The sequence below is a fragment of the Dendrobium catenatum genome, unplaced genomic scaffold (genome assembly GCF_001605985.2).
Source record: "Dendrobium catenatum unplaced genomic scaffold, ASM160598v2 fragScaff_scaffold_1639, whole genome shotgun sequence".
Taxonomy (NCBI): domain Eukaryota; kingdom Viridiplantae; phylum Streptophyta; class Magnoliopsida; order Asparagales; family Orchidaceae; genus Dendrobium; species Dendrobium catenatum.
The window spans coordinates 1289920-1317726 of NW_021320101.1; the positions used below are offsets into that span (position 1 = coordinate 1289920).

A 27807-nucleotide genomic window follows, 5' to 3' on the forward strand; every position below is an offset into this window, starting at 1 on the left:
GCATCATCTTATATATGAAAAAGCCATCAAATCACAATCTTTCATTTCAACTGCACTACAAAATCCAAACAGTACATGTACATACTTAAATTACAATTATACGTTAACCTAACAAAAGAAGTCCCATATTTGTTATACGCAAATCACCTCTATCAACCATGCACTCCATATGGGACTGTCTCGAAAATATTTTTGAACTAATATTAATATATATATATATATATATATATATATATATAATGTATAACATAATTATAACTTAGTGGCCATCAACTATTCTAAACTATAGTAATTCAAAGGAAAAGAAAAGAAATTCATGCCACACATTATGTTTGAATTGTAAAAAAATAACATAATATGATTGTGCATTTCAATAATAATTATGATCAGAAACATTAGATTGTAATCATAGTTATGAACATGAATTGAATATAATTTTTAACTTAACCTCAAAATAATAACGATGAGCTGAAGCATATTGTATTTTATCATATAATTTAGGGTAAATATTTAATACATCTATTACCGGATTATTACCTAAACCTCTTGTATTAGCATGATAATTTAGTATCAATAACTTTTTCTAACTTATTACATCACCAAAGTGACGCATCAGCATCAATATCCCCGGTTAGTATATAAGAGGGTGACACTATTTTTCAGTATTTATATGCAAGTATTCCTATGCATTATTTCTTTTGTATTAATCTCAATACACATTAAGCCTCTATTTATAAGACAACTTGCATGATGCAATGTAGAGTGTAAAGCTATTTAGATACGCAACTAGAGTATAAACAATAGAAACATACACATGCAATTCATTGCAATATGAGGGAACTCGTTGCATTGAGAAGAGAATGATAAACCATATCAAAGCCATTACAATAGCACATTAATAGAGATAGCATCATTTCATTTTTATTCATACAAAGAAGCATTACTCCAATTCTGAAATGAGATTACCTACTTTAGTTTTAAAATATTTAATTTAACAATCAATCCATAAATATTATCTCAATAGCATAACACTTATGATCATGTATACACTTACATAAAAGATATTTATATCTGCCAATTCACTTGGATTTCTTTATTAATCCTAAAGTTCCTTAATTTCCTCTTCCTTAACAATTTATTTCTTTATTATAATGTACAAGCAATCCACATTTAGGCTCACTATTTCTTGCTTTAACATCCTAAACTTCCAAATTACATTTAAGATATCCTCTTTTATATAATTCAAACATACAACTCTAGAAATTCCTTAATTAATTTTTTGCTTTAGTCATGTATGTTCTCAGTAGACATTTGTAAGAGGATTTACCTTTGTGTATGCTTTTTGCTAATGATTTTTCTTCTTGTTTATAAGACTAGAGAGGAAGTTGAAGGTATACTTGAATTATGGAGGTCAACCTTAGAGTATAATGGTTTTCATTTGAGTAAATCTAAAACCGAATACATGGAGTGTAATTTTAGTAGTAATAGATATAGTGGGGGTTTATGACTTTGAGCGATCAAGTCATTAATAAGTGTACTCGTTTTAGTTATCTTGGGTCTATTGTTCAGAGTGATGGTGAAATAGATAGGGATATTATTAGTAGAATTCAAGTTGGATGGTTGAAGTGGAGGAATGCTTCGGGTTTGTTGTGCGATAGAAAAGTACCACTCAATCTTAAGGGAAAATTTTATAAGATGGTGGTGAGACCTGCAATGCTTTATGCGCAGAATGTTGGCCATTAAAAGAGAAGCATAATATTAAGTTAAGTGTGCTGAGATGAGGATGCTCAGGTGGATGAGTAGACTTACTCTTAGAGATAGGATACAAAGCGAGCATATACGGGAAAAGGTTGGAGTAGTTCCAAACTTCCAGTGATAGATAAGATTAGAGAGAGTCGCCTTAGATGGTTTGATCATGTAAAATGTTGGTCTTCCGACAACCCTGTTAGGAGAGCAGATTTATTAGATTTGGCCTATGTTAAGAAAGGTAGAGGTAGATGATAGGACACAATTGCCCTCAAGCAGTAAACTATTGTTTTTTAGAAGCAAAACAACAATACTAATGCAGAAAATTTGATAAAATTGTAGAGAAATTTAGAGAAAATAGTGGATTTTACTAACAAACAAGAAAAAATCAGCACACGATGCAAGTTTCTTCAATTCGAGAGGAATAAACAACTCTCCAAATCTCTAGCCAAATTACTAGAGCCCAAGCACCCCAACGAGATCCCAAATTCAGATTCAAAATTCAAGATAAAAACCTAATCCTCCCAAAGGAACTAATTAAAACAAAGAGGACTAAAGCAAAATCCCAAAACAACCCTTAATTCAAAAATTTCCTCCCAAAGACATGTTTAATTGAGATGTGGGCCCCATCTCTCTAGCCGCCTTTTCTCTCTCTCTTCATTGGTTCTGCCCCCCCATGGGCCCGCCTCCTGTAGTACAAAACTGGTCCAGGTTGGACCGGTTCAGCCGGCCCCCCTTGGGCCGGCCTATTAGTAGACCTAAAAAGTCTTGATTAGAAAATATTAGAAATGATATTTCTTTATTAGATTTAAATGAGGATTTGACTCTTAATAGGACACAAGGGAGAAAAAAAAGGATTCATGTAGTCTACCCACATAGTGGGATAAAGGTTTGATGTTTTTGTTGTTGTTGTTGTATTCTTGCATAATAGGAAATAGTTCCAGGATTTCCAACTAATTTAATTAAAGTAAAAGGAAGAATAAAACTATGTTAGGATTTACATTATTCATATGAAGTAGGAAAAAGAAAAGGAAGATGAAGAGAAGGGCAAAAAAGTTTTCATTCTTCATAAATCAACATCAAGCTACGCCCTTCTAGCAATTGCGCGTGGCTTTGCATGTTGTCTTGCTTATGCTTGACCACCCATGCTCGTCGTGCTCCTTTTGATTAGTTTATGCGTCATTATGCTCTTGTGTGTCCTTGGTTGCTCGCCCTCTTAGCAACTCTTAACTATGTCACTCGCTTAGTTGGCTTTATATTGATTTGTTATTTAGTTAGTGTTGCCAAACCAATCGACTTGAATATAAATAGGTCTTACATGCTTGGTGGATTCTCTCGACCTCTTCCATCCAGGTTAACGTCATCGAGCAAAGGCCCTGACATACAACCTCGGATCGATCTTACATCCTTGGTGGATTATTTCGATCTCTTCCATGCAGGTTAACGTCATCGAGCAAATGCCCTGACATACAACCTCGGATAGGTGTTACATCATTGATGGATTAACCTAGATTGGTCATATATCTTTGACAGATTCTATTAACCTACGCCAAACTTTCATTGGGCTTCTCAATAAAGTTGAATTTTTTTCTCGACGCCGGACTTCTACCTGTCGTTGGACTTTAATTGGGCTTCTACCCGATGCCAAACTTCCTCCGATCAATGAACTTCTGCCCCACATGATTTTTATCGGAATTCAACCCGACACTTAGCTTCCTCCCGTCGCTGAACTTCTACCCGTCGCAGGACTTTCGTGTATTTTTAATATAAATTATTGGAAGAACTATGATTATATAAATACAGACATATGAAGTATTACTTATAATGATTTGAATACTTTTTTCATCAAAATTGAAAATCAACTTTTGTGAATCTTCCCAACCACTAAATTTGCCCTTTCAAAATTATATTATTTAAATTAACTGATTATTCATTTTCTTCAAGCAATATGCCTACTCTAAATTAATTTTTGATCTTGCTGACCATGACTAAATATTCAATAATTTATAAAAACTTTAGTTAATTGTTAATGTTATTATTAATGTTTCTAACTTTACTAAATAATTCATTAGGTTCTTAAAAACTTCAAACCGTTTGTTTTATTGAGTCAACCACAATAAACAACCAAATATATGAAATGCGCTTTGCATGATAAAATTTTTATCCTTTAGCGCTCATAGTATTGTGAAATGTGTGCTTGTTGTCATGCTTTACATATCCTTGCGCGTCATAGGCAAAACACTGATATTGCCGCACTTCAAAAGTGCGTCAAATCATGCTTTTTATAATATTGACAGTTGCTTAAATAATAAAAAATATTGTTCTATGTAAAAATAAATCATTGTTTCGTGAAGATTAAATTTTTCTTCTTTTTTTTTACCTTCAGTTCCTTATGCATTTTTTTCATCCCAAGTAATAACCTATTATGCACGAACACAGACACGGTGACATGACATGACGCAGAAATGGGGGACAACTTTTTTTTTTTTGCAAATATAGGACATGGGTATGGCGCAGACCTTACATTGCAATTTTTTTATATAGTGTATAGACATTAATGTAACATCATATTAGAAATGACAAAAAATAATAAATCAATGTCTTGATAACTTGTCTAGCTTATAAATAAAAATGTTTAGTATGAAATGTTTAGTACAACCACAAAAAATATAAGCAAAAAAATTTTTAGTATAACATCAAGCTTCAACTACTCAGTAAAGGGAATATTAGGATTAGCTTCAGAGGTTTGTCTTTGGCCTTCAATATCATCACCATTGAATATCATTGCTTCCAACTCAGGTTCATCAAGAGAAATATTTGCAATATCTAATATTCCCATATCATCAAGGTAATCAAACCTATCTCCAGCAAAATCCCATATATTGTTATCACTTGTCATATAAAGTAGGGTCTTTTTTGATAGAAGACAAATATTTGTATGCATATAAACTAAATCTTTAACCCGTTGTGGAGTATTTTTGTTCCTCTTCATCAATTGAATGAATGAATACGTGCTTCAATTTCTCTCACAACAAGTGGAGGATGAAACTTGATCAAGAAGTTTATTGCTAATTTGTTATTATTTGAAGTTGCGGTGCTGAAACTCCATGAATCAATTATCACATCTTTGGATTCATCCTCCATCTATCAACCAAAGATTCTTTATCACAAAAATCCTCTAATGATCCTTTGTAGGTGACGCCACAGTAATTTCATTTGAATGACACATTTTCTCCACCTTCAAAAATTTTTCTTAACTTTGTAACATTATTCCATAAGGGCTTATTGGCTTTTCTACAGAAGGTTCTGTTGAACCTTCGCCACTTACAATCCCACCATCGCTAGAGCTTAATTTGCTTTTAAAAAAACTGATGGACTGGAAGGAAAAAAGTCTTAGCATTATCCAACCATATGCAAAAAATACACTTTTGCACGAACTAAAACTCAATACCTAATCTAACCTATTCCAACTTCTTTATCTTGCATGAATTATAGGTTTCATGTAAATACCCCTTAAAATATCATGAATTCCTATTTCTTATTATGAATTGTTTTTATTCCATTACAATTCAGTGAATAACAACAACATGCATCCTTTTTTTCTAAAAAAAAATCCTTTTCGTCACGCAATATTTGATTTTGTGTGAATAATTCATTAATTTTTTTTTTCAAATATATAGTATAGTCTAATTGACTGCAAAAATTTTATAATAGGTTAAATTGGAGAAAAAATGGAGGTTAATTATATATCTGATTTTGTTTAATTGACTGCAAAAATTTTGCAAATATGGAGGGATACAGGGAATTACATATTCCAAAGTTAATCAATGAAAAAAAAAATTATTGAGGGAATTCGTGGTAGAAGGGCTAACCAGCCAAATGCCAAGATGGGAAGGATTAAGTCCATTGTCCACAAGCCGCTGATGACTAATGTGATGTTAGCCCTTATCTCCCACAAGAGTTGGAACCCGTTGAAGTTTGATGCCTTTGGTAATTGCAAAAATGGCGAAGAAGAAAAAAATTAAATGCTTGCACGGAAATGAAGATAATGACGAGAGAGCAGAAGGCAGACGTATCGGGCTTCAAATCGAGCATTCGACTGCTTGTTTGGACTCGCCTTCTTGTACAAAAAGACAGTCGAAGAAATGTATTTTACAGGGCTTCACTCTCTTCTCTCGAATGGCTCGAATGTCACTCTATTCGCTCGAATGGCTTGCATGGTCGCATAAACGAAGGAGACGAGAGCCTTGCCTGGTCGCGTAAATGAAGAAGACAAGGGAGACGGGTGGTCGCGTACACAGAGAAGACAAGGATAAAAACCCTAGACCATACGTGAGTGAATACAGGTCATGGGATATATGACAAGCATTTTATTTGATTAGGGGAATTTGAAATGTTAAAATTTTGTAATTTAAAAATATTTAATCATTAAATACTAGGATACACGTGTCCGATTTAATTTAAATATTTTTAATCCAACACGAATATGATGTGTCTGACACGTGTACCAACTATGTCGGTGCATCATAGGTAATAACTGAGTCCTTTATTTTTAAAGGAAAGAAAAATGATAAATCTGAGGCTTCTATTTTCTTCTGTACGATGGATTCAAATCTTTCTCAGTAACATTTTATATCTTTTAGATCTAATGTTAATGTCATTATTTTATTTGAGATATTTTTAGTCTACGCCATTTGTTTGTTAGTTTTCTAGTAGCTTGTTAGTAATCTATTAATAAATTCATAAATTTTAACAGTTTGTCATTCGTTTTGCATGTTTTAAAGTTTATATTTGGAAGTATGTAAGACATCTTATAACATGAATAAAATTCTTATTGTTGATATGAATTCTCTTCTTTGCTATCTATTTTGGTATTTTGATCCTTGATCAGACGTGAGATTTTAAACCGTTTTGGGAGTATTAATCTTCTTGTTTTAGTGTGAGCGTGCTTAAATTGTTACTTTTCTTTAGCTTTTTGTTTTTGTTTTCATTTTCCCATTCGTCTTTTCTAATTACTTTTAGGTTGCTCTGTATACATCTTGGTAGCCATTGTGTTAAAACATAATCTGTCTGGACTAGTTTAAGTTCTTCTGTGGTCACTTAAACGAGGAAGTAAAATAAAAAATACATAGGATGATTTGATTTTCTTTGTGATATAGTAGACTTGGAAAACCAGCGTCCTAACCATGTGTAGGTTTTGCTCAATCTCAAGTTTCTAAATATGGGCAATCGGGCTTGTTCATCAAAAGTTGGTTCAGATGAATTATTTGTTCGAAAGGCTTCAACATCTTCGAATTCTATTCATTTAGTCTGAAACTTGCTAAAACTGGCAGCTTAGTTGGACAGCAGTGAGAACCGTTACACCGAGGATTATTGCAAAGAATGAATTGTATATAACATTTGATGCTGGCTCATTTACGTCTAGTTTGAAATGTTTAGTTTCAACGTAAAATTTATTCCGTGGAAGCTCTTTAAATTGTTATGAATGACAACTACTAAGGGATTGTTGGTTTGTTTTGCAAGTGAAGGCTTCCTAGATCAATCTGGTAACTGCACTAATTGATGTAAAGCATTTAAATTGGTTTTTATAGCGTTTTTAGGCGGCAGACATTTTTCTTTAACTTGTTATCTTGTGGATCTTCAGTTTTAAACTGGTCAGCATAGCCTTTTTCAAGAGAACCTCAAAATTTTGTACTTGAGGCACCCTATTTTGACGCTGAACTAGAATTCCAATCGCAACAAAATCATATTCCACAGTTTTAAGTTTTCATTTATGCATACCCCACCTCTTCAACACTTGAAGACATTATAGGATGGTTATCATGCCAGTTATTATTCATTTACTGTGTGAGATCTATGAGAGGATCATTAGTGAAAGCAAACTCATTTATTGAGGTATTAATAAATCCTTCATTCTAATTGTTTTTATCTTCTTCAGCCATGCTTCACTCCAATTTTCTGTTATGATTGTCTGTCCATTCTCCTTTATTGTGTATCATACATACCCTTCTGTTTAGTAGCACTTAATACAAGCTTGCTCTGCTTACAAAATGTCTCTTGATATGGTCTGGTTCGGGCAGTATTTGATTTGGATGGAGGCTTCTGGTGGTATAGTATAAAATGAAATACGTTTCTTAATATTTATTATTCTTGAAGAACATGAAGTTGTATTTGAAGACAATAATAAGCAGGACTCTGTTTCTTGTCCCACCTTTTAAGAAATAATTGGGAAGTTCTAATACATATATGTGCTTCATTTTTCTTTATTTGTTTCAACATTTATGCGCTTCTTTAAATGCACTCTGAATATGTTTTCATAGAATAACTGATCCACCAACTTTTTTTTCTTCTAATTCTTCTATTTTAATTTTGTATGTGATTTTTGAGGGAATCTGATTCTTCGTAGAAACCACTAATACGACATTATGGATCATTTCGTCTTTCTCCTGCACAAACTCCTGTATACCCAGATTAATCAATTATTATTACCAATTATCTTTACCTGAAATACACAGATTGTGATGATGAACTAACCTCCCATGTTATATATTGTTTGTAATGGCTTTTTACTACAGTGGGAGGCTGCTGAGGAATCTTGCAGATGCAGCTGACCGTGGCGGTTTCCTGTCACTGCAGCAGGTTATATATGATGTGCTTGGCTTCTCTGTTGCCTTAGCTGCTACTGTAGCTATCACTATATATGCGAAAAGGACCCTCCAGACTCTCCAGATTGAGGACAAAATCCATCAAAGTTGCCATCCTGAACTGGAAAACCTATCTTTGCAACCACCTCGATTAACTTCAGTCCACCCTGCGCGTTGAAGGAGAGTTGGCGCCATTGATAGAAAATGGAGTTTCCTACCTTTTCAATCCTCAACATTTTGGTTGCCAATTTAACACAGAAAGGTACATGAGTATATCTATTTGTTTTTTTTGTTTGAATCCATGGAATTTAAATGAATAGGAAGAGGCCTACTTGTTGATTAACCACTTTCTTGACACGGAGAAGGCCTTCGATATGAGTCAATTTATTATTATTTTTTTTAATTTTTTTTGGAGTTAGTTGTAGGCTTCTTACCTGGCGAGGGAGGTTACTATCAGAGTCACATGAAATGATTCCATTTGGACCAATTTAAGTACCAATTAAACAAAAGTAGTTGACAAATTGCAGTCATTTGTTTATCTACTTTTTATTTTGAATATGGCTTCATCTATCTTACTTACGTCTGCTTGCATGTGCTATAACAACCTTCTTTAATTTTTCAAGTTTATGTTATTGCTATTGTTGTACTCTACTTGCTACAGCAGTGGGCGAGGACAGCTTTAACATTCTAGTTTCTTGTGCTATTTATTCCATATCTTACTGGCTCTCATCTCAACGGCTATCCTTCTTTAAAAAATAAATCTTCCTGCCATCAGCCTCTCAATTAAGATAAATTGAGACACTATCACATACTTAAGATTTGAACTTAAGACTTTTTTTATTAATAATCAAAGCTCCGTGCCTGCCTAGATTCCGTCTGACTAACAATAGTGCTTTGGGTGTTTGTTAAATCAATCCTTTGTAGCAGAGCCCAGATGGTGAATTATTCTATGGGGACGTCGAACACCGTTCGAGATCAATCAGAATGTGCGATGTCACCTCCTATTCGGTATTGCTGATGTGACACATTTTGGTTGATATCTGAACGATGAATTGCGTTCGGCATCCGCACAGAATAATCTCTCCATCTTTAGCTTAATTACTATAATATCAATTACCTTCAAAATAATAATATAGTTGAATCGACTACTATAAAATTATTAAAAAAAAAAAAAACAAGGACACAAGTAATGGTTACCGTTATCATAGAGTAAATATTCTGATTGTTGCCGGAACAAGCCTTCCCATCAAACCACGTGGCAGACGTGACTGGTGACGTTTTTTTGGCCTTTTATATCACTTTCCATGACAACCATGAAAGAATATGACAATAATTAAAGGAGCAAATCGATTAAATAAAATAAGAGGACCGAAAGACAGCACAAGCCATATAAATAAATTTTGTAGCCATCCCTGAAGCCATATAAACAAACTTTGTAGCCATCCCTGTAGCAGAAGTTGGATTATTGAAAATTTTAAAAGGAGCAAACTTACCAAGTTATATGGTGTTTATTTAAAATGTATCAAATCATTATGTGTTTTCTATATTTTACTTATTTATGACTTAAATATTAAAAAAATATTTTTAAATAAGAAAGAAACTTAACTATATTTTGATTAGGATTTAAGTTAATTAAAGTTATGAAAAACTTTAATTTGCATTATTTTTACATATATTAAAATATATTTTAAGTATATATTTAAAAATTCAAATATTATTAAATTTATAATTGAAGTTAAAAAAATTAAACTAATCTAAATTTTAATCAAAATCTTATTTAATTAAATTTACTTCTTTTTTAGCATTTTTTAAACGATGAATGAGTTAAATATAGAATACACCAAAGTATTTTGTTGGTGAGTTCTAAGAAAACATTAATTAAATTGGAGTTTTCCTTTAATGTTTTTGCTTCTTTTTAATATTGCTTCTTTCACTTAACTTGATAATTCATAAATTCGTTTTTGATATATTTTCTAAAAATAAATATAAAGGCAAAAAAAGTTATTTATTTAATTTTCGGCTTTACTATTCATGAAGAGTACTATCACTCTATTATATTTGGGCCGGTTTTGTAATTGAGTTGTTTATTATTATTACTATTCCAGTACGATAGTAAGTACTGAATTAAAGTAATATTCATATTTTTAATTTAAGTAAAGGCCCAGTGAGGAACTCCCAGCAGTAACGGGCCGCTATTCTTCAGGCCCATGGACCCAGGTTTCGGGCTTGCCCAGCTCTAGCACTTCGACAAGCAATTCCTCACGACCTATAGATTCATTGATCCCCAAGCACATAAAATTTTTTAGCACTATGAAATTGAGTTTATGTCTTGAAAATATATCTCTATGTTAAAAATATGGATTAGAAACATGAGTGACGTAATCTATTGAATTATTTTTTAATATTTGTTATGTTTATTTAAATTGAATTGATGGTGGCCAATTGTGGTGGTAGCGGGAAGATTAGGCTACGAGATGTGAATTTTATTTACATTTAAGTGAATTTAAATTTATTAAATAAAGTCTAAATCAAAACTAGTAAAATCAATGCTTGTGCATTTCTTTTATTTTATATTTGTAATACTTTGAATAAAAAAACCCTCATATGAAAAAGAAAAATGAGATACTATATATAGAGTATAAATTCACAAAAGGAATGGGTGAAATGGACTCAAGTAATGCTTGTGTATAATTTTTTTTTTAATGCAAAAGAGCCTTCATTGGGTGAAATTATTATGTGCGGATACGATTACCATTCGATGTTGAATCAGAGTGCGCCACATCACCTCTTTGATGTATATTGCAGTTGTGTACCCGATGTGTACCAGGTGATATGGCGCACTCTGATTCACATCAGGACGGTCCGGTGTCACAAAACCCATTAAAAAAAAAAAATTCTTGCTAAGAATTTTGAAGCACTCAGAGCCAATGCTTAGGAGAGGACCATAAATTCCAAGGGACAGCATTAAGATAAAATCCATAAAATCTTTTATAATCATCATAGTCTATAGTAAGGTCATAACTAAAAATCACTTTAAGAGTTTATTAATTAGAATCTTAGCAATAATTTCATTTTTTGGACCACAATTTTAGATTATTTAATATTAAAAAACTTGTCAACACTTTGTATTCCAACAACTCATCCTCAAGAATCTCCGCTGACCGCAGACAGCATGACCTCCTTTATTTTCCGCCACGTGTCAATTCATACTTATTTCCTCCACGTGTCACGCGGCGGAATAGTGAGCACGGTGAATTAAGCATAACCTCCTCCTCCCCTCCGTCACTGCGTGCTGTTAAGTTCCACACGGCCATCGGCCATGGCGTCGTGTGCTTTCTTTTCCCTCTTCTTCTGTTCTCTCCTCTGCTGCAAGAGTCCGAATATAGCCTAATCTTGTCTTGATGCTGCAGTTGGCGGTAGTTGAAGCTTCGGAGGAGGAGTAATGAAGGCATTTAAGAAGAGGAGTACGGTCGGCGTCGAATTAATTGCTGAATCATAGTACTCGGAGACGCAGATTGGTTTTTCCAAGTGGAGGTGGAGAGTCCTTCTGATCGACATTGCTCGCCGGAGAGAAGTGCTTGGAGGAATTCGATGAGACCGCTCTGCGTTGGTACTTTCTCTTATTTGGAAGCTTACCATGAATGTTCTCGAGTTTCTTCTATTGCTGTTTCTGGTGTTTAGGATTTTAGGGGAAGCGGCGGCGGATGTCGTTGGAGAGAAGGAGATTTTGTTGCAGTTTAAGGGGAATGTGACGGCGGATCCTCGCGGGGCGCTCGCCTCGTGGGTCGTTAGCGGGGATCCGTGCAGGGATTTCGCCGGAGTCACTTGCTCGGATGAAGGGTTCGTGGTGAAGATTCTTATCCACGGGGCTGAGATTGAGGGTACGCTGTCTTCGTCCATTGCTGGACTAATTGATCTGCAGATTCTCTCGCTTTTCGGGAACCGTTTCTCCGGCGGTGTGCCGGTGGAGTATGGGGGGATTGGAACCCTAAGGAAGCTTAATCTCAGTCGGAATGAGCTCTCCGGAGAGGTCCCGGCGTCTCTCGGTGATATGCCCTCCCTCCGTCTCCTGGATCTGGGCGGGAATTCCTTTTCTGGTGTGATTCCGGGCTCTTTGTTTAAGAACTGCTTCAGGACGAGGTTTGTTTCCTTCTCACATAACCGCCTATCGGGTCCTATTCCGACTTCCATCGCAAACTGCTTCAATCTTGTCGGTTTCAACTTTTCCTTCAACGAACTTACGGGAGGTTTTCCGCCGGAGATCTGCGTTCCTCCCGCTATCACATTCATTGCGCTGGGGAGCAATTCTCTGTCAGGGACAGTCGCCGATAAGATCTCATCGTGCCGGAGCTTGGAGTTCCTCGATCTCGGAAGCAACTCGTTCTCAGGAGCAGCACCCTTTGATCTTCTTTCTCTCACAAATCTGAGCTACTTCAATGCTTCCTTCAATCGCTTCCAAGGAATCATCCCGGAGATCGGTTCCTGCAGTGATCGGTTGAAGTACATTGATGTCTCCGGGAACGATCTAAGCGGAGGAATCGATCCGAGCATTGCTAATTGCACCGGGCTGAGGTTACTGGATTTAGGCTTTAATGGACTTACCGGTAGCATTCCGCCCGAGATTGGATCGATCAAGTTTCTTTCAGTTCTTAGGCTTGGAAGCAATGCCATTACGGGAACAATTCCACCGGAACTTGGAGAAATGGAGATGATCCAAGTTCTAGACCTGCACAATCTCCAGCTTTCAGGAGAAATCCCACTTTCCCTGAGCCAATGCCAGTTCCTTCTCGAACTGTGAGCGTTATAAACTCAAACCAATAGAAAGAAATAAAAGCTTCGATCTTTGACCTACTTGTAGTTTTTATCGTGGTGTTTTCAATTCATTTTGCAGGGATGCTTCAAGAAACAAACTGCAAGGAGGAATCCCCGAGACACTTTACAAATTGACCTTCTTGCAACACCTTGATCTGCATCATAATGAGCTCAATGGCAGCATTCCATCCACCCTCGGCCGGTTGATCCGGCTTCAGTTTCTTGACCTCTCTGAGAACTTGCTTACCGGATCCATCCCTGATTCCCTTGGCAATTTAACTCTACTAACCCATTTCAATCTCTCCTACAATAATCTCAGTGGTGCCATTCCTTCTGCACCAGCCATCCAGCAATTTGGCTCGTCCGCATTCTCTAATAACCCATTACTCTGCGGTTCTCCACTTAACGTCGTCTGTGGCAGACACAGGAGAGCAAAAGTTCTGAGTGTTACTGTTATAATTGCCATAGTTGCAGCTGCCTTGATACTTGCAGGAGTATGTTTGATCACATCCATGAATAGAATGGCTTACAAGAAGAAGAGTTGGGAAGAAGAAGATATACTTGTTTCAGAGAGCACAGCTCCAGCTTCCACTAGCTCTAATGTCATCATAGGAAAACTAGTTCTCTTCAGCAAGAGCCTGCCGTCGAGATACGAAGACTGGGAAGCTGGTACAAAGGCATTACTTGATAAGGACTGTCTAATCGGCGGCGGCTCTATTGGATCAGTGTACAAGGCGAGCTTTGAAGGTGGGGTCACCATTGCTGTGAAGAAGCTGGAGACCCTGGGAAAGATCAGAAACCAGGAAGAATTTGAACAGGAGATGAGCAGGCTTGGAATTATCAGGCATCCAAACCTGGTGGCTTTTCAAGGATACTATTGGTCCTCCTCAATGCAGCTGATTCTATCTGAGTTTGTCCCCAATGGAAGCCTCTATCAACATCTCCATGATTCTAACTTCTCGAGCAGCAGCAGAGGTGGCCGAGGTCAGCTTTTCTGGGCAAGGAGGTTTGAGATAGCTCTTGGAACTGCAAGGGCTCTTGCCTATCTCCATCATGACTGCAAGCCCCAGGTTTTGCATCTCAACATCAAATCTACCAACATTTTATTAGGTGAAGCTTATGAGGCTAAGCTATGCGACTATGGCTTGATGAAGATGTTGCCGATTCTGGGAAGCCGTGAACTGACCAAGTTTCATACTGCGGTTGGTTATGTGGCGCCGGAGTTGGCTTCACAGAGCTTAAGATACAGTGAGAAATGTGATGTTTATAGCTTTGGGATAATTCTTCTGGAGATTGTGACCGGAAGAAAACCTGTGGAAAGCCCTGGAGCTACAGAGGTGGTGCTGCTCCGTGATTTTGTACAGGGAGCTTTGGATGATGGTGCTGCTTCAGATTGCTTTGATAGGAGCCTGAGAAGATTTTCAGAGAAGGAAGTTATTCAGGTTCTTAATCTGGGGCTTATATGCGCTGTAGATGCTCCGACGAAGAGGCCGAGCATGGGGGAGGTTGTTCAGTTTCTGGAGTCTATCAGATCCACTAACTCCTGAGATGGGTAATAAGGTTAGTAGACTCTGAAATTGGCTAGAGTCTGGAAAGCAGACATTTTTAAGTTTGTTTTAACTTAAAAAAAAGCATTCTTTTGCCAAATCTTTGTTTTGTTTAAAATTGCTATTGAGATTTGTATTGTGAAGGTATAAAAAAAAAATCATTTTTTGCTGTAATAAAAGATGGTTCGTTGTTGTTTCCCCTCTTTCCCAGTTGCATAAAAATCAGTTCCAAGCTTCTATTTGCTCTTATAATAAATAGTCGCAAATTAAAAAATAAAAGAAAAATTGAGTTCCTCAGTAGCCTTTACATAAAGAACCAAAAATCGGCGAACAGATACGTCAAATCTACAACTCAGACTGGCCTAGCTGGATTCAAATCACGAGGCGAAATCTGGCAAGTTGATGATTTGATTTTTACTTTTGATCTTTATTTATGTTTTCTTTAGTTGGCAGATCCATTTTTTTTGGGAATATTGGCAGATCCATTTGAGGGCCTTTTATTTCTACCTTTTTTTCGCGACAGATTGCAGAGGGCAGTTCAAGTGACCAGAAGCTCATATGCCTTCTCGTGCGTTTAGTTCGAGCTTGTTGAGGCTCGTCTTATGAGCTCGCGAGATGACTTGAAAATGGTATTTTGAACTAATATTTTGATTAAACTTAGAAGTAATAAATTAAGTTTTTTAAAAAATAAATTTAACAGCAGTATTCTCATAATTAAAAAAAAAAATTAAGTTTTACAAAAAATAAATTCAAAATCTTCATTAGCAAAAAAAAAATAAAATTTTTTATCTCAAATATCAACCCTAATAAATGCTGCAGCCTTTTTTTCTCCCAGCAGATTTCATTAGAGAACAATTATTGATATTTATTTGATTTTCCCAAAAAAAAAAAAAAAATTATTTGCCCTATCGAGCCCACTGAAGTGCAAGTTTTTCTCCAAAAGTAAGTTGTAAAGTTTGTCCTTCCTAATTATGTATTAAAAAAAAAAAACTTTTTGCTTTTTTCCTGCAAAGAACTTTTATTACGTACTCTGACCGGACATAGATTTACATTCGGTCAAAGGATTGTTACTTAATTTTTGCTCGGTATTTGGTCGGTATTGCTAGGTATTGTTTGATAATAACGAATAATACCACTTTGGGAAGACCAATACCGAGTAATACCGAGCAATATTGAGTATTACCAAAAAATACAATGTTTTTCTAGAAAAAACTAGATAGTTTTTGGTATTATTCGGTATTGCTCGGTATTACTCAGTATTTTGTCTTCACATAATGATATTTCTCGTTATTATTGGTATTGCTCGGTATTTGCTTAATATTTCTCGTTTTGTGCCTGCGATCTTAGTGCCGGCCGAACGTAGCCCTACGTACGTTCACGAGACCAAATAAAAGTTTGCAAATTTAAAAAGAGAAAAGAAATAGTAAGCCAGCTGTGCAAATATAGGAAATAATTTATTTCTGGATAAAATCTGAGGTCTGTTCCTGGAATTTTTTGCCTTAGGAGTTAGGCACCAGCTGACCGTTTAGTAAGGGGTGTTGACCGGCCTGACATTTGATCCAATTGTGAACAAAATTTATGTCAAGTTGTCAACCTAACCGGGTACAAATTTATTCAATTATTAAATATCTTATTGTATAATTTATAATATTTGAAAATCGGAACCTTATTTGCTGGTCCACGTCCAACTATCTTATTTTTACTTTAGTTTTTTTTTTATTGTCGTTGCCCATTCCATTTATTTCCATATGAGTAGGTGATAATACTAATATGAAAGTAATAAAAGTAATAGCACATAAAAAATTAAATTGGTGGCACCAACCTATTGGTCATGCACGGTAGATTACTTTATAATTTTCTCATAATTCTATACCTAAAATTTATGTGCATGCGTTCACCATAAGAAAAAACAGATTGAGAATTAATTGGATTAAATGTGAGGGCTGACGCTGGCCACCATTTATGGGGTTTGGTGTTGACCACAATAAATTATTTTCAATTTTTTTATCAAATTTTGACCAGGACACAACTCTCCTTGGCCTATTGGTTAAGAGCTTAGGCTTCCAACTAAGAGGTTCAGGATTCGAGTCTATGTGTATGCGTTGTGTGTGTGAGTTTGCCTTAAATGGCCTAAATGTCCCAAAAAAAAAAATTTTGACCAGGTTGGCAGTCTAACCGGATAAAATCATTTGTGCTAATGAAATTTAGCTGCTTATTTTTTTAACTATTTTGTTAACTCTCATTGCCCTCTAATTTCTATTTCTTTTCATTTTTTCCCGTTAAATGTAAAACATAAAAGAAAAAAATTTTCTTTAATACTTTTATTCTCAATTTCTCATTAATTTGAGATAAAACGAGCCTATCTTTTATAAAATGTTAATCACTTAAAAAAACATGAAATTTTTCTCAACACCAAATGGAGTAACAGGCATGACGTCAGAAATGATATTTTGTTTACCCGATCTCAAAATGAGAAATTATTGTGCGGAATCCGAATGCATTCGAATTCCAATCATCATGCGCCACATCATTGGATGTACTGGGCCCGGATTGCATCCAGTGATGTGGCATACGAAGCATTCGGATTCCACGCGATAATTTCTCCAAACAAATGGGCATATAACACTTTGCAGGTATTTTCAATAGAAAATACCCATCAAATGGTCTGTGTGATATCTATCTAAAATTCTCTCTTCCTCATGAACGGCTCCACACCGATTTTTTGTATTTTCATATGAATGGATATATTGAACTATCCAGTGATGCTATGCAGCTTTACCTACCACATCCTTAAGAAAAAATGATAAAAAAATTAAATAAGTCTCAACGTTTTAATTTCTGTAACCACTTTTCTTTTAGGAGCTGTTTGTTTGCTGCAAAGGTAATGTAAAGTAAAGTATTGTTTTGAAAATATTGGAGTTTAATTTTGGTGCATTTAAAAGACATCTGGTTTAATTTTGGTTTTATTTAAAATTTCTCTGATTTGAAAGGGTTCCAAATGCACTAAAAACTCATTGTAATTACTGTTGGCCACCTCCATCACCGGTCATCACTGTCGAGCACCGACCACTACCTTTTCATTCATTTTACTTCAAAAAAAAAAAAAAAAACTCATATTCTTTTAGCAATCAACCAAACAACTCCAATATTCCTTTTACACTTTCAGGCAACCAAACAACCCCTTAACTAAATATTGAAAGCTGTTTGGATCTTTCTCACATGAAATCATTTCTTTCAATGAAATTTCATACAATCATGTATATTTTTTTTAAAAAAATTGCACTCTAAAATCTATTTTGCAAAAAATATACATTATATCTAAGTAAATCCTTTTGTTTTGCCCCCTCAGCATTCAGCAATAAGCCAATAAAGATGTGATGTGGATGGCTTGCATCAATCGTTGAGAGAATAAAAAAGTGAGGTGGGTGATTGACCGGGGGGCCTCTACTGGCAGGAAAGAAGTCACGAGAAAATGCAGAAAGTTCACATTTGCCTCTCGATTTGACAGATTTTGAAATTTACTGAAAATAAACCTAACACTGTTTCTAATCCCTCCAAATCGTACATTCAATTCAATTCAATTCAATTCAATTTAAATAAAATGCAACCGTTTTACTCCCAACGAAATAACCCGTTAATGAGTGAGAACCAATCTTTACATTTTTCATTTCTTCATCCTGAGTTCAAAATAAGAATCTGAACATTTTAATTGCTGAATGTTTAGAGTTGGATTTCATGATTGATTCCATTATTTACAAAATATCGCAGCAAACTTTACTTGCATTTATATATTATTTTCATATGATGTTAGCAGTACTACTACTACGTCCTATAAATATTAGCCGTTCTATAATCTTTACCTGGGAGTGAGGAAAACTGAATGAGTTGATTTCTCGTGCAGAGTAACTGTAGAGAGCTTACCAGCGAAGAAGGCTGAACAGTTTGTCTGGCTAATACCATAGAGCCGCTATGCAAATTTCACTCGTGATTGTTCTCTCCTGATATACAACGAAAGTTGGATTCAGTTTTCCACAGGCAGTGTAATAATGAAGACAAAAGATAAATCTGAACCTTTTAAGTGTTCAAGCACTGAAAAGACCGAGTGATATGTCTTTATATTTAGGATTTATAAAATAGATCTAGCAGGCCATATAAATATAGATGCAAATAAGCATGCAATTTTCAAAGCAAGGTTCAAATCCAAAAACAAATATTTATCAACTTATTGAAATTTGAAAAAAAAAATATCAATTCAAATGAAACATTTATGGCCCTCTACTAAGGATCATGAAATCCACATAAATGATTAAAATTTCAACAAAACTGAAATTGCACACAAGAAAGAAAAACCAATTTGTTTGAAATATGTAAAAATCAATATCGCTTTCAACCATATTGATACAAAAAGCTATCCTAGTCACTAAATGAGGAAGGAATATTTTAAGGAGGTGAATTAAGTAGTACATAAAGAACTGCCCAAAAAAAAAATCACCCCCATTCGAGGACTTTAAGATGTTGGTTTGAATTTTTCATGGGTTAAGCTGCCGTGGAAAAAATACCCTCATAAAAAAAAAAAAATTCTCAAATATGATTGATCACGAGCCTCAAAAATAACGTGTAATGGTTTCTATATAGCTCGACCTTCTATATTGCTTGTTGGCTAGACCATCACTATCATATGCTCAAAAGAGACGGTGAGAAATGAGGAAAAATCGAACAAAAATCCTATTATTCAATCTTTTTTCAGAATGTTATATAACTTATCTTAAATAACTATAGGATGGTGGCTATCTGATTCTCAACTGGAGGATCCATCCTAATAACCATATGTTTTTTCTTCAAAGGGGAATTCATAGATAAGGGATAAACAAACTTGCAAAAGTGGTCAATTTTAGCTGATAGGGGAATTTATGCTCAAAATGTGACAAACGAACCTCTGATTCACAAACAGTTTGCCCTTCCCTCTGTACCTATTATCACAGTTCAATCACAGGTTTTAAGCTTAATCATCTAACACAAAAGGAATTGTCGCTTAATAGTATAAGATTTTGAAAGTTACCGTAAAAGAAACAATATGACATTACCGTCTTTCTGAGCTTCCGCCATTCTTTGAATTTGATGCCCACGAAAAAGCTTTAGGCAGAAGCCGAATGGGTAGCTGCACGAACCAGTCATTATTTTGTAGGAGCTTTTGTTCTTACTATACTGTTTAAAGGGGTTTTTGGATTGAAAAATTAGGTTTTGGGTGTGAGGTATAAAAGTTGGGATTTGTATTTAGTTGCACCTATCATCAAGAAAGTGGATCCCACAAGCATATCTATTTCGATTTGAGGGTAGTCGAGATAATGGTGTTATTCCCTCTGATTATTTCCATAATCAAAGAGAAAGAGATCATAATTCTTTTGAAGGGGAGAAGCAACTACTAGTCCCTTCAACTAATATGGTAAATATGGCCATCATCGAGAAGGAAAAGCCATTGAAATATTAGCTTTAGTGTTCGTTAAGGGGAAAATAGGAAATGGTGATAATCAATAAAACATTAATCTTTCAATAACTGTTCCCATAATCCATGAGAGAATATTTCTTTAAGTATCTAATTTAAAGGGGAAACTTCTTTTACGATTCATGTAGATGGAAACACCCTTTGGAAATGATTTTTAATAACGATGCCCATCATCCCAAAAGCAAGAACCTTTTCAAGCACTAACCAACATAGTGATAACTCCTTTTAGTAGAAACCTTTACCAGCAAATGTCCCACATTGATCACAAAAACTTGATTTACTAAAGAAAGGTGTTACAGAGAATCTACACTATAGAAGAGCTACGTGTCCAAGTTGAGCCCTAGTCTTCACCGATTGAATAATTCAAGGGACTGATCACATCAACTATGAATGACATCCTCCTTTGAGCCCTAGTCTTCACCGATTGAATACTTCAAGGGACTTATCACATCAACTATGAATGACATCCTCCTTAGTCCTTAGCAACAAGCAACACCAACCAATAGGACTTGGCCTCTAGATACTCTCCATTTTGTTCAAGATCATTGGCTACCAAGCTTTTGATGCCCTTCCAATTGGCCTCAATAGCAAACTCGTTGTTGACCACCTCCTCTAGAACCGAAGGAGATGCTTGCTACGGATCCTTGCCCTTAGGAGCTCAACTAGTGAGCTCATCAACTCTTACAGCCACCACAAGCTTGTAACCAATAGAACCTTTGTTAAACTCTGAGCTAATAGGTACCTTGCAGCCATCGTGTCCTCTACTTCTTATAGATGGTTTTAACATAGTAGGAATGAAGTAGCTTAAGAGAGAAGAATCTGCATGAGTTTGGTAGCCATTTTGAAATTTAGAAAAAACTACTTTGAGTCCGAGTCTTTGCCGATTAATACTTCAAAGTACTGAACACATCAACTATGAATGACATCCTCCTAGGCAAAACGCACCACCAACCACTAAAACTTGACCTCTAGATACTCTCCATTGTTGCTCTAGATCATTTGTTTCCCTTATTGCAATCAATTGTTGGGGGCTGATTTCACCCAGATTTGTTTCATTCTTGCTATTTTTCTCCAATTAATGATATGTTTGCTTGCGAACTCAAGTATTTCCCTTAGGGTTACTTGCGAACTCAAGTATTTCCTATAAAAAATCTAATATAATCTTACCACCTTCATTAGTCATTCCAAACTCATAGCCAACATGAATACTTTTAAAATCCTCTACCTCTCTACCAATATCCATTTAAATCTCCTCCAATAAAAACTCTTTCTTCAAGAGGAATTTTTCAAATTAATTCTTCTAAATCATTCCAAAATTTTAATTTTAAACACATATCCAAACTTACATGAGGAGCATAAACACTTATAATATTAATAATCTTAGCATCAACAATAATCTTCAAAGCAATAATTATGTCTCCAACTCTATCAATTTTTATAACATTGTCCTTCAAATTCTTATCTATAAACATACCTACACCATTTCTAGTACGACTTCTATCAGAATACCAAAGTTTAAATCCTAAACTATCAATCTCTTTAGCCTTCTTTGCAACCAATTTAGTTTCCTAAATGCATAAGATACTTATATTCATATGAATCATAATATTAATTAATTCTATTAATTTGTCTGTAAGAAAAAACTACATTCTAAGAACCAATCAGAATTCTACTTTCATGGACGAGCTTATTTGCCCACATCCGTCCATGATGTGGGAATCCATGCCTAGTTAACACTACACCCGAGAGCTGATGCAGCGGCCCTTGCACTCTTCTTATTGTATTCAAGTCATACAGTGCGTCGCTTCCAAGGAACACCTAGCATTAACACAATGTATTAAAGGATTTATGTAATGATTATTCGACAAATTTTACGCTGGCTGTCGACTACCTAACGCAACCCTCCATTTTTCTCATCCAGAACTTGGGACCTAACAATGGGAGTATTTATAAAAAATAAAAATAAAAACAAAAAAATAAAAATAAAATAAAAATGAAAAAGTGATCCAATATAGCCTCCAAGTAAATGAAATAACTAAATAACAAAGACAATAAGTAGATTTGTCTTCACCAAACAAGATCAAACAAAAACAAGTGAATACATTTTTGCTTATCAAATAAGATCAAACAAAAGCAAGCGAACATGACTCACTCTGAATACTTTCTGTAGGAAGCCAGCGCATTAGACTGCCAAGGTGAATAACAGCAGGTATGATTTTGAACAACAGAGGAGTTGTTATCTGTACCAATAGCCAACTCAACAGTGAGAATTGTGGATACGCTTAGTTCCTCCTAAACATTAAATGGGACAAAAAAGAAGGCTTACCAAGCTAAAAGCAGTTGTCCCCAAAAGTAAGAGATACATTTTCCCCTGCAAACAAAAAAAAGAATAGAGAGATTTCATGACCAAGTACAGGCTGTAGTTTCTAAAAAGAAGAATGCCTTACTGACAGCTTTTCTCATATGCAATCTCAAGGGCAAAGGATTTTCTTTTCGAGAGGTAGGAGGGAGTGTGTAATAAGAATTATATCAGAATCTAAACTACATCAACTTTTGAACTTTTTACCAAACATTTGTTTGCATTGAAGGAAAGTCAAAAAAATGAAATGAAATCACAATAATTTGTTGGCTGAATATGAATCTGCATCCCTTGATATGAGCTTTCTCAACCTTTTTTTTTTAATTTTATTTCACTCAATCCCAACATCAAAACGGAGAACAAGTTTTCAGAAATTTTTTTTAACTAAATTATTCTCATAACGTATAGCAGGAAAAATATCTAGATAAGTAGGATTAAAAGCATATTGAACATTCTAAAAACAGACTATAGCCATCCATAGGAAAAATTAGATAAGTAACCTCAACAAGATGAAGATGTGAGGCTCGGCCCAATAGAATAAATGCAAATTCTCCAATCTGTGCCAACGAAAGACCCACCTGAAATTGGAAGTAAGTCAGTATAAAACAAGAAAGACAACATTTTTTTCGTGTTTCAAGATGATTTGCTTCATAATAGCAAAGCAAAACCAATGATGCTTACAGCTATTGATGTCCTGAAATTGTATCCAAAGGCTCTAATAACTCCTGTTACTATGATAGTCTTAACTATCACAACCAATATGACCGATGCAAATAGTATGTCCACATGGTTCCACAAGAACTGAACGTGTATAAGCATCCCAATGCTAGCAAGGAAAAGAGCTGCAAATAGGTTGCGAATTGGTTCGACCTTAAATTCACAACAACCACAGTGAGCCAAAATTAAAAGAAAATGCATATGAGATACCAGTTCACCAGAAAGAAGAGAAATAATGAAATGGGTAATCATGCATAAACAAAACAAAATACAGCCAATATTAAAAAACATAATGAGCTTAGATGTTACTGATAAAAGATACAATCCCGCTTTAGTTAACATCAGTTAGTTAGAGGCAGCATTGACGGTCCAACAATCATGTAGAGAAAGAGAGGTACATACACATGCACCCACGTGCACATGTGCATAACCACAATTGAAGTAATACACAAATCACATAAACAAATGATATAAACCATAGGCCCACATTCCATAATTTGAAGAACAAATATATATATATATATATATATATATATTCGATTGAGTATACCATATTCATCCATTTTAGAAAAGAGGAATTTTTCAAATAGTAAAATAAATAGTTAAAGGATTACCTGCTCTAAGGTATGCTGTGCAAAATCAGTAGTAGAAATCATGACTCCAGCAACAAACGAACCCAACTCAAGACTAATACCGAGCTTATCACTGCCCTGAGAATAACAGCATATAACAGAGAACTAAATAATAAAAAAAAATGAATCACAAACAAATCAAAAGCGTGGCATCACCAAAATATTTTGCACATTTATGAGAAACACATCATGGAAGTATTCCAACAGAATATTGTCATGAAAAATGTTTTTTTTTCTTTAAAAAAGTGCTGAAAAGTTATCATAAACTACAGATATATCTGGCATTAAAACAGTACATGAGAAGAAGAAATGCATTCAAAATAATGGAATAAAACATTTCTAACTAAAATTTAGCAGACAAAAGAAAGATGAGAAACCTTAAATATTTCTCTGAATATCTGCTACACTGCTTCCTAAAGACACTCTTCGGAGATGTTGTATCATTGCCATTATAAGTTAAGAATTTTTCTATTATTGATTGGTAAATCCAATTTCAGGCAAAGATCCTTGCTTCAGAAAACTCCAGCTCATATAGCTTGACAACAAGTTGAGAGTGAGTTAGCAAGGATTTTTATTTGTTTGAGTGAGATAACTAGACTGTGTAATTGGTTTATGAATTATGAATAAGGTTAAATCTGACTGAAAATGAACAATTTCTAGCACTATTTTGAGCTAATTTGAATACATTAGATTTGAATTTTGTATGTAATTGACCTTCCTTCCATTAATGCAAAATGTTACCGAGTTGAGACACCGTCAAGCTTGCAGTACTGAATTGTTGTTTCTTCCACAGCAGGAGTTTATGTAGATCAAGGTGTGTTTCTATTTAGTTGTCAATGCTTCTATTGGTAGCAATTATGGACTGCTACTCCTTTGACCTTCTTCTGAGATGCCACCTATAACCCTTTAGAAAGCGTCATTATCTAATCGTCAATGAACAAGACTAATTTTCTTCATGAAATTGCATTTTAGATTAATTAGGAATCATATATTGTTCCTATTATTTCTCATAATAATGAAGATTATTATGCAATAAACTATTATGGTAGTCAATTTCTTCTACAAAATTAATTATAAGTGTTACATAAATTTTCCTGGGGCCCATATTCTTGGTTTCTGAAAATTCTATGCTTTGAGGAATTAGACTATACCGTTTTGAGCATTTATTAGTTAAAATGCTTTGAAAATTCAGCGTAACAACTTGAGGATTCCCTCTTTAGGGTGTCTTTTTATTTATTTTTAATTTCCTACTTAATTTATAAGTTCATTGCCTACCCCGCATCACATTCATTATGGAAAGAGGAGGAAATAGAACATACAATTTTGAGCACTTGCTAGTTCAAATGCTTTGAAGATTCAAAATCTACAACTTGAGGTTTTACTGTTTAGCATTTTTTCTTCTTTTTCTCCCCTAATTTCTTATTGCATTTACAATTTCATTGCCTACCCTGCATCACATTCATTATGGAAAGACAATGTGTCTCCCTTTCAAATCTTACTCTCTTTTGATAAACTCAAGCTTCATTGTAATTTGTGGCCAGGCCATCAAATTTTATTCTCCCTTCGAATTGTTGTTTTTCTGAGATTGATAGGATTTACTTGAAATCTTCAAGTGTTTCCTAACACATTCAAAGAATTTAATAAAAATCAAGCTTGAACCATGGCATGCTCTGTCTAATGCTGCTAGAGCATGCCAGAGATTTCAAGTGTTAGGAAAACAAACTATTTAATGCATACAATTCAAAAGAAAATACCTAAACAGCCCCTACTTTGAAATTTCCCTCCCAACTCCCTTAAAAAACCTTCCTAAACAGCTCCTTGAGGAGTTGGGCGATCGGCTCCTACGTACAGGAGGCAGAGAATCTTCTGCCTATTTCTCGTAAGCCGGTCCCATATGGACCAGCTGGACTGGTCTTAAAGATCTAAAATCTTACTCACAAAAATATTTTTGTAAATATTCTTTAAATGTCCACCTAATCTTAGAACAATATTTTACTCTATTTTTTATATTTTGTCCCTTCATCTTAAAGTTAAAAACTAATAAATGATATTGGGTACATGAACTTTTACTTGGAATAATTTGCAATCTAAACGATCTATTTTTTTTTATAAGAAAATAATCAGAATTTTTCTATATCCATTCTTATAAGTGATGAGATGCTCATCTCTTTTCTTAAATAAATTATTATCAATTATAAAATCATAAGCTATATCAAAATATAATATGGACTTACCATCTTCATTAGTCGCTCCAAACTCATACACACCATAAATGATTTTAAATCATTTACCTCTATAACACCATATTTATTTAAATCTCCTCCAATAAAAACTCTTTCTTTAAGAGGTATCTTTTGTATTAATTTTTTTAAGTCTTTTAAAAATTTTAATTTTAAACACAAATGCAAACTTACTTGAAGAGCATAAATACTTATAATATTAATAATTTTAGCATCAACAATAATCATTAAAGCTATAATTATATCTCTAATTCTATTAATTTTTACAATATTATCCTTCAAATTCTTATCTATAATCACACCTACACTATTTTTAATGTGACTCCAACCAGAATATTATAGTTTAAATCATAAACTACCAATCTCCTTAGTTTTTTGCTGCATCTTGGACATAAAAACAGTATAAACATGATTAGAAATAAACCCTAGATACCATTAGGAAACACACAACAAACCATAAAATAAACTTCAGCAAAACATAATATCCAAACCTTAAACCAAACTCCTTAAATAGCTCTAACATACAATACATACAAATAGAACATTCATAATCAACACAAACACAATTAGGAAACTTTCTTAAATAATTAAACTCTTCATAAACAGTATAAACATGATTAAGAAACTTTCCTAAACAATTAAACCCTTAATAAACAACATAAGCATAATTAGGAAACCTTCATAAACAACTCTCCCTTGATTAGGAATCTTCCTAAACAACTTCCCATTTATTAGAAACATTCCTAAATAGCTCCCCTATTGATTAGAAATCTTCCTAAACAACTCCCCTTGATTAGAAACCTTCCAAAACAATTCCCTCTTAATTAGGAACCTTCCTAAATAACTATCCTTTGATTAAAAACCTTCATAAATAGCTTCCCCTTGATTATGAACCTTCTTAAACAGCTCCCTCTTGATTAGGAGCATTCCTAAATAGCTCTCTCTGGATTAGGAACCTTCTTAAATAGCTCCCCCTTCCTGATTGTGAGCCCCCTAGTGTATCAACTTCTCTCCAACCCATTTTGTTTATTGAATGAAAAGAATATTTATATTCCTAAGAATCATAATATCTATTAATTTCATTAATTTGTCTGTAATATAACTTATATTTCAAGTTCTTATCATAATTTTAGATTCACGAATTAGGTTTTTTTGCCTACATTTGCTCATGATGTGGGACCCCTTGCATATTTAACACTGCACTCGGACGCCAGTACTGCGACCCTTATACACTTCTAATAATTGCATTTGAAGGAATGAGTCAATGGAAGAAAATTAAGCATTTTGGAATATATTGTAATTCTTGCTTGGTTTGCATTACTTAGAGAGCTTCCATCAAAACTGTGTTCTTCATTTTGATTTGATGTTCGCGGATGATGGAGTGAACAAGATGCGGTACTTGATATCAATAACTGTAACCTAACAAAAAATAAGAAGAACAAAAACTAATAGAAGGGTGTAATTGAAGTTGTGAAAACAAAAAGAAAATCAAGGGAACTGAGAACCTAATGCATTCTTGAAAGATGGAGCGGTAGGAAAGTAGTTGGCCAACGAAAAATTTGCAAAACTGCTATGTTCTAAAGCATATGGCAGTTCTTGGAAGCAAT

The 27807-nt window shown here is 34.5% G+C and overlaps 3 protein-coding genes across 5 annotated transcripts in view; 2 read left to right on the forward strand and 1 right to left on the reverse strand.

Moving 5' to 3' along the window:
* The window catches only part of LOC110110570, a 17858-nt gene extending 8846 nt beyond the window's left edge, over window positions 1-9012 (forward strand). Inside the window, exon 4 of the mRNA XM_020842100.2 lies at window positions 8322-9012. Coding sequence (XP_020697759.1) covers window positions 8322-8568 — 247 coding nt within the window. The 3' untranslated portion in view covers window positions 8569-9012. The remainder of the gene's footprint in view (window positions 1-8321) is intronic.
* A 2397-nt stretch (window positions 9013-11409) lies between these two features.
* On the forward strand, window positions 11410-14945 carry LOC110110640 (probable LRR receptor-like serine/threonine-protein kinase At1g12460). The gene is made up of 2 exons (XM_020842220.2): window positions 11410-13184; window positions 13282-14945. The coding sequence occupies exons 1-2, from the start codon at window positions 12028-12030 to the stop codon at window positions 14747-14749; spliced, it is 2625 nt and encodes an 874-aa protein (XP_020697879.1). The 5' UTR covers window positions 11410-12027; the 3' UTR covers window positions 14750-14945.
* A 3442-nt stretch (window positions 14946-18387) lies between these two features.
* The window catches only part of LOC110110601 (K(+) efflux antiporter 5), a 42672-nt gene continuing 33252 nt past the window's right edge, over window positions 18388-27807 (reverse strand). For all 3 annotated transcript variants that reach the window (XM_020842169.2, XM_028701129.1, XM_028701130.1), the window contains exons 15-20: window positions 23943-24038; window positions 23293-23481; window positions 23112-23189; window positions 22579-22623; window positions 22405-22492; window positions 18388-18747 (exon numbers count right to left, since the gene is read on the reverse strand). In XM_020842169.2, coding sequence (XP_020697828.1) covers window positions 18728-18747; window positions 22405-22492; window positions 22579-22623; window positions 23112-23189; window positions 23293-23481; window positions 23943-24038 — 516 coding nt within the window. In that variant the 3' untranslated portion in view covers window positions 18388-18727. The remainder of the gene's footprint in view (window positions 18748-22404; window positions 22493-22578; window positions 22624-23111; window positions 23190-23292; window positions 23482-23942; window positions 24039-27807) is intronic.

Coding starts and splice junctions, on each gene's coding strand:
- LOC110110640 (XM_020842220.2), top strand. CDS start 12,028: ATGAATGTTCTCGAGTTTCTTCTATTGCTGTTTCTGGTGTTTAGGATT. Junction 13,185..13,281: donor TGCCAGTTCCTTCTCGAACT/GTGAGCGTTATA, acceptor TTCATTTTGCAG/GGATGCTTCAAGAAACAAAC.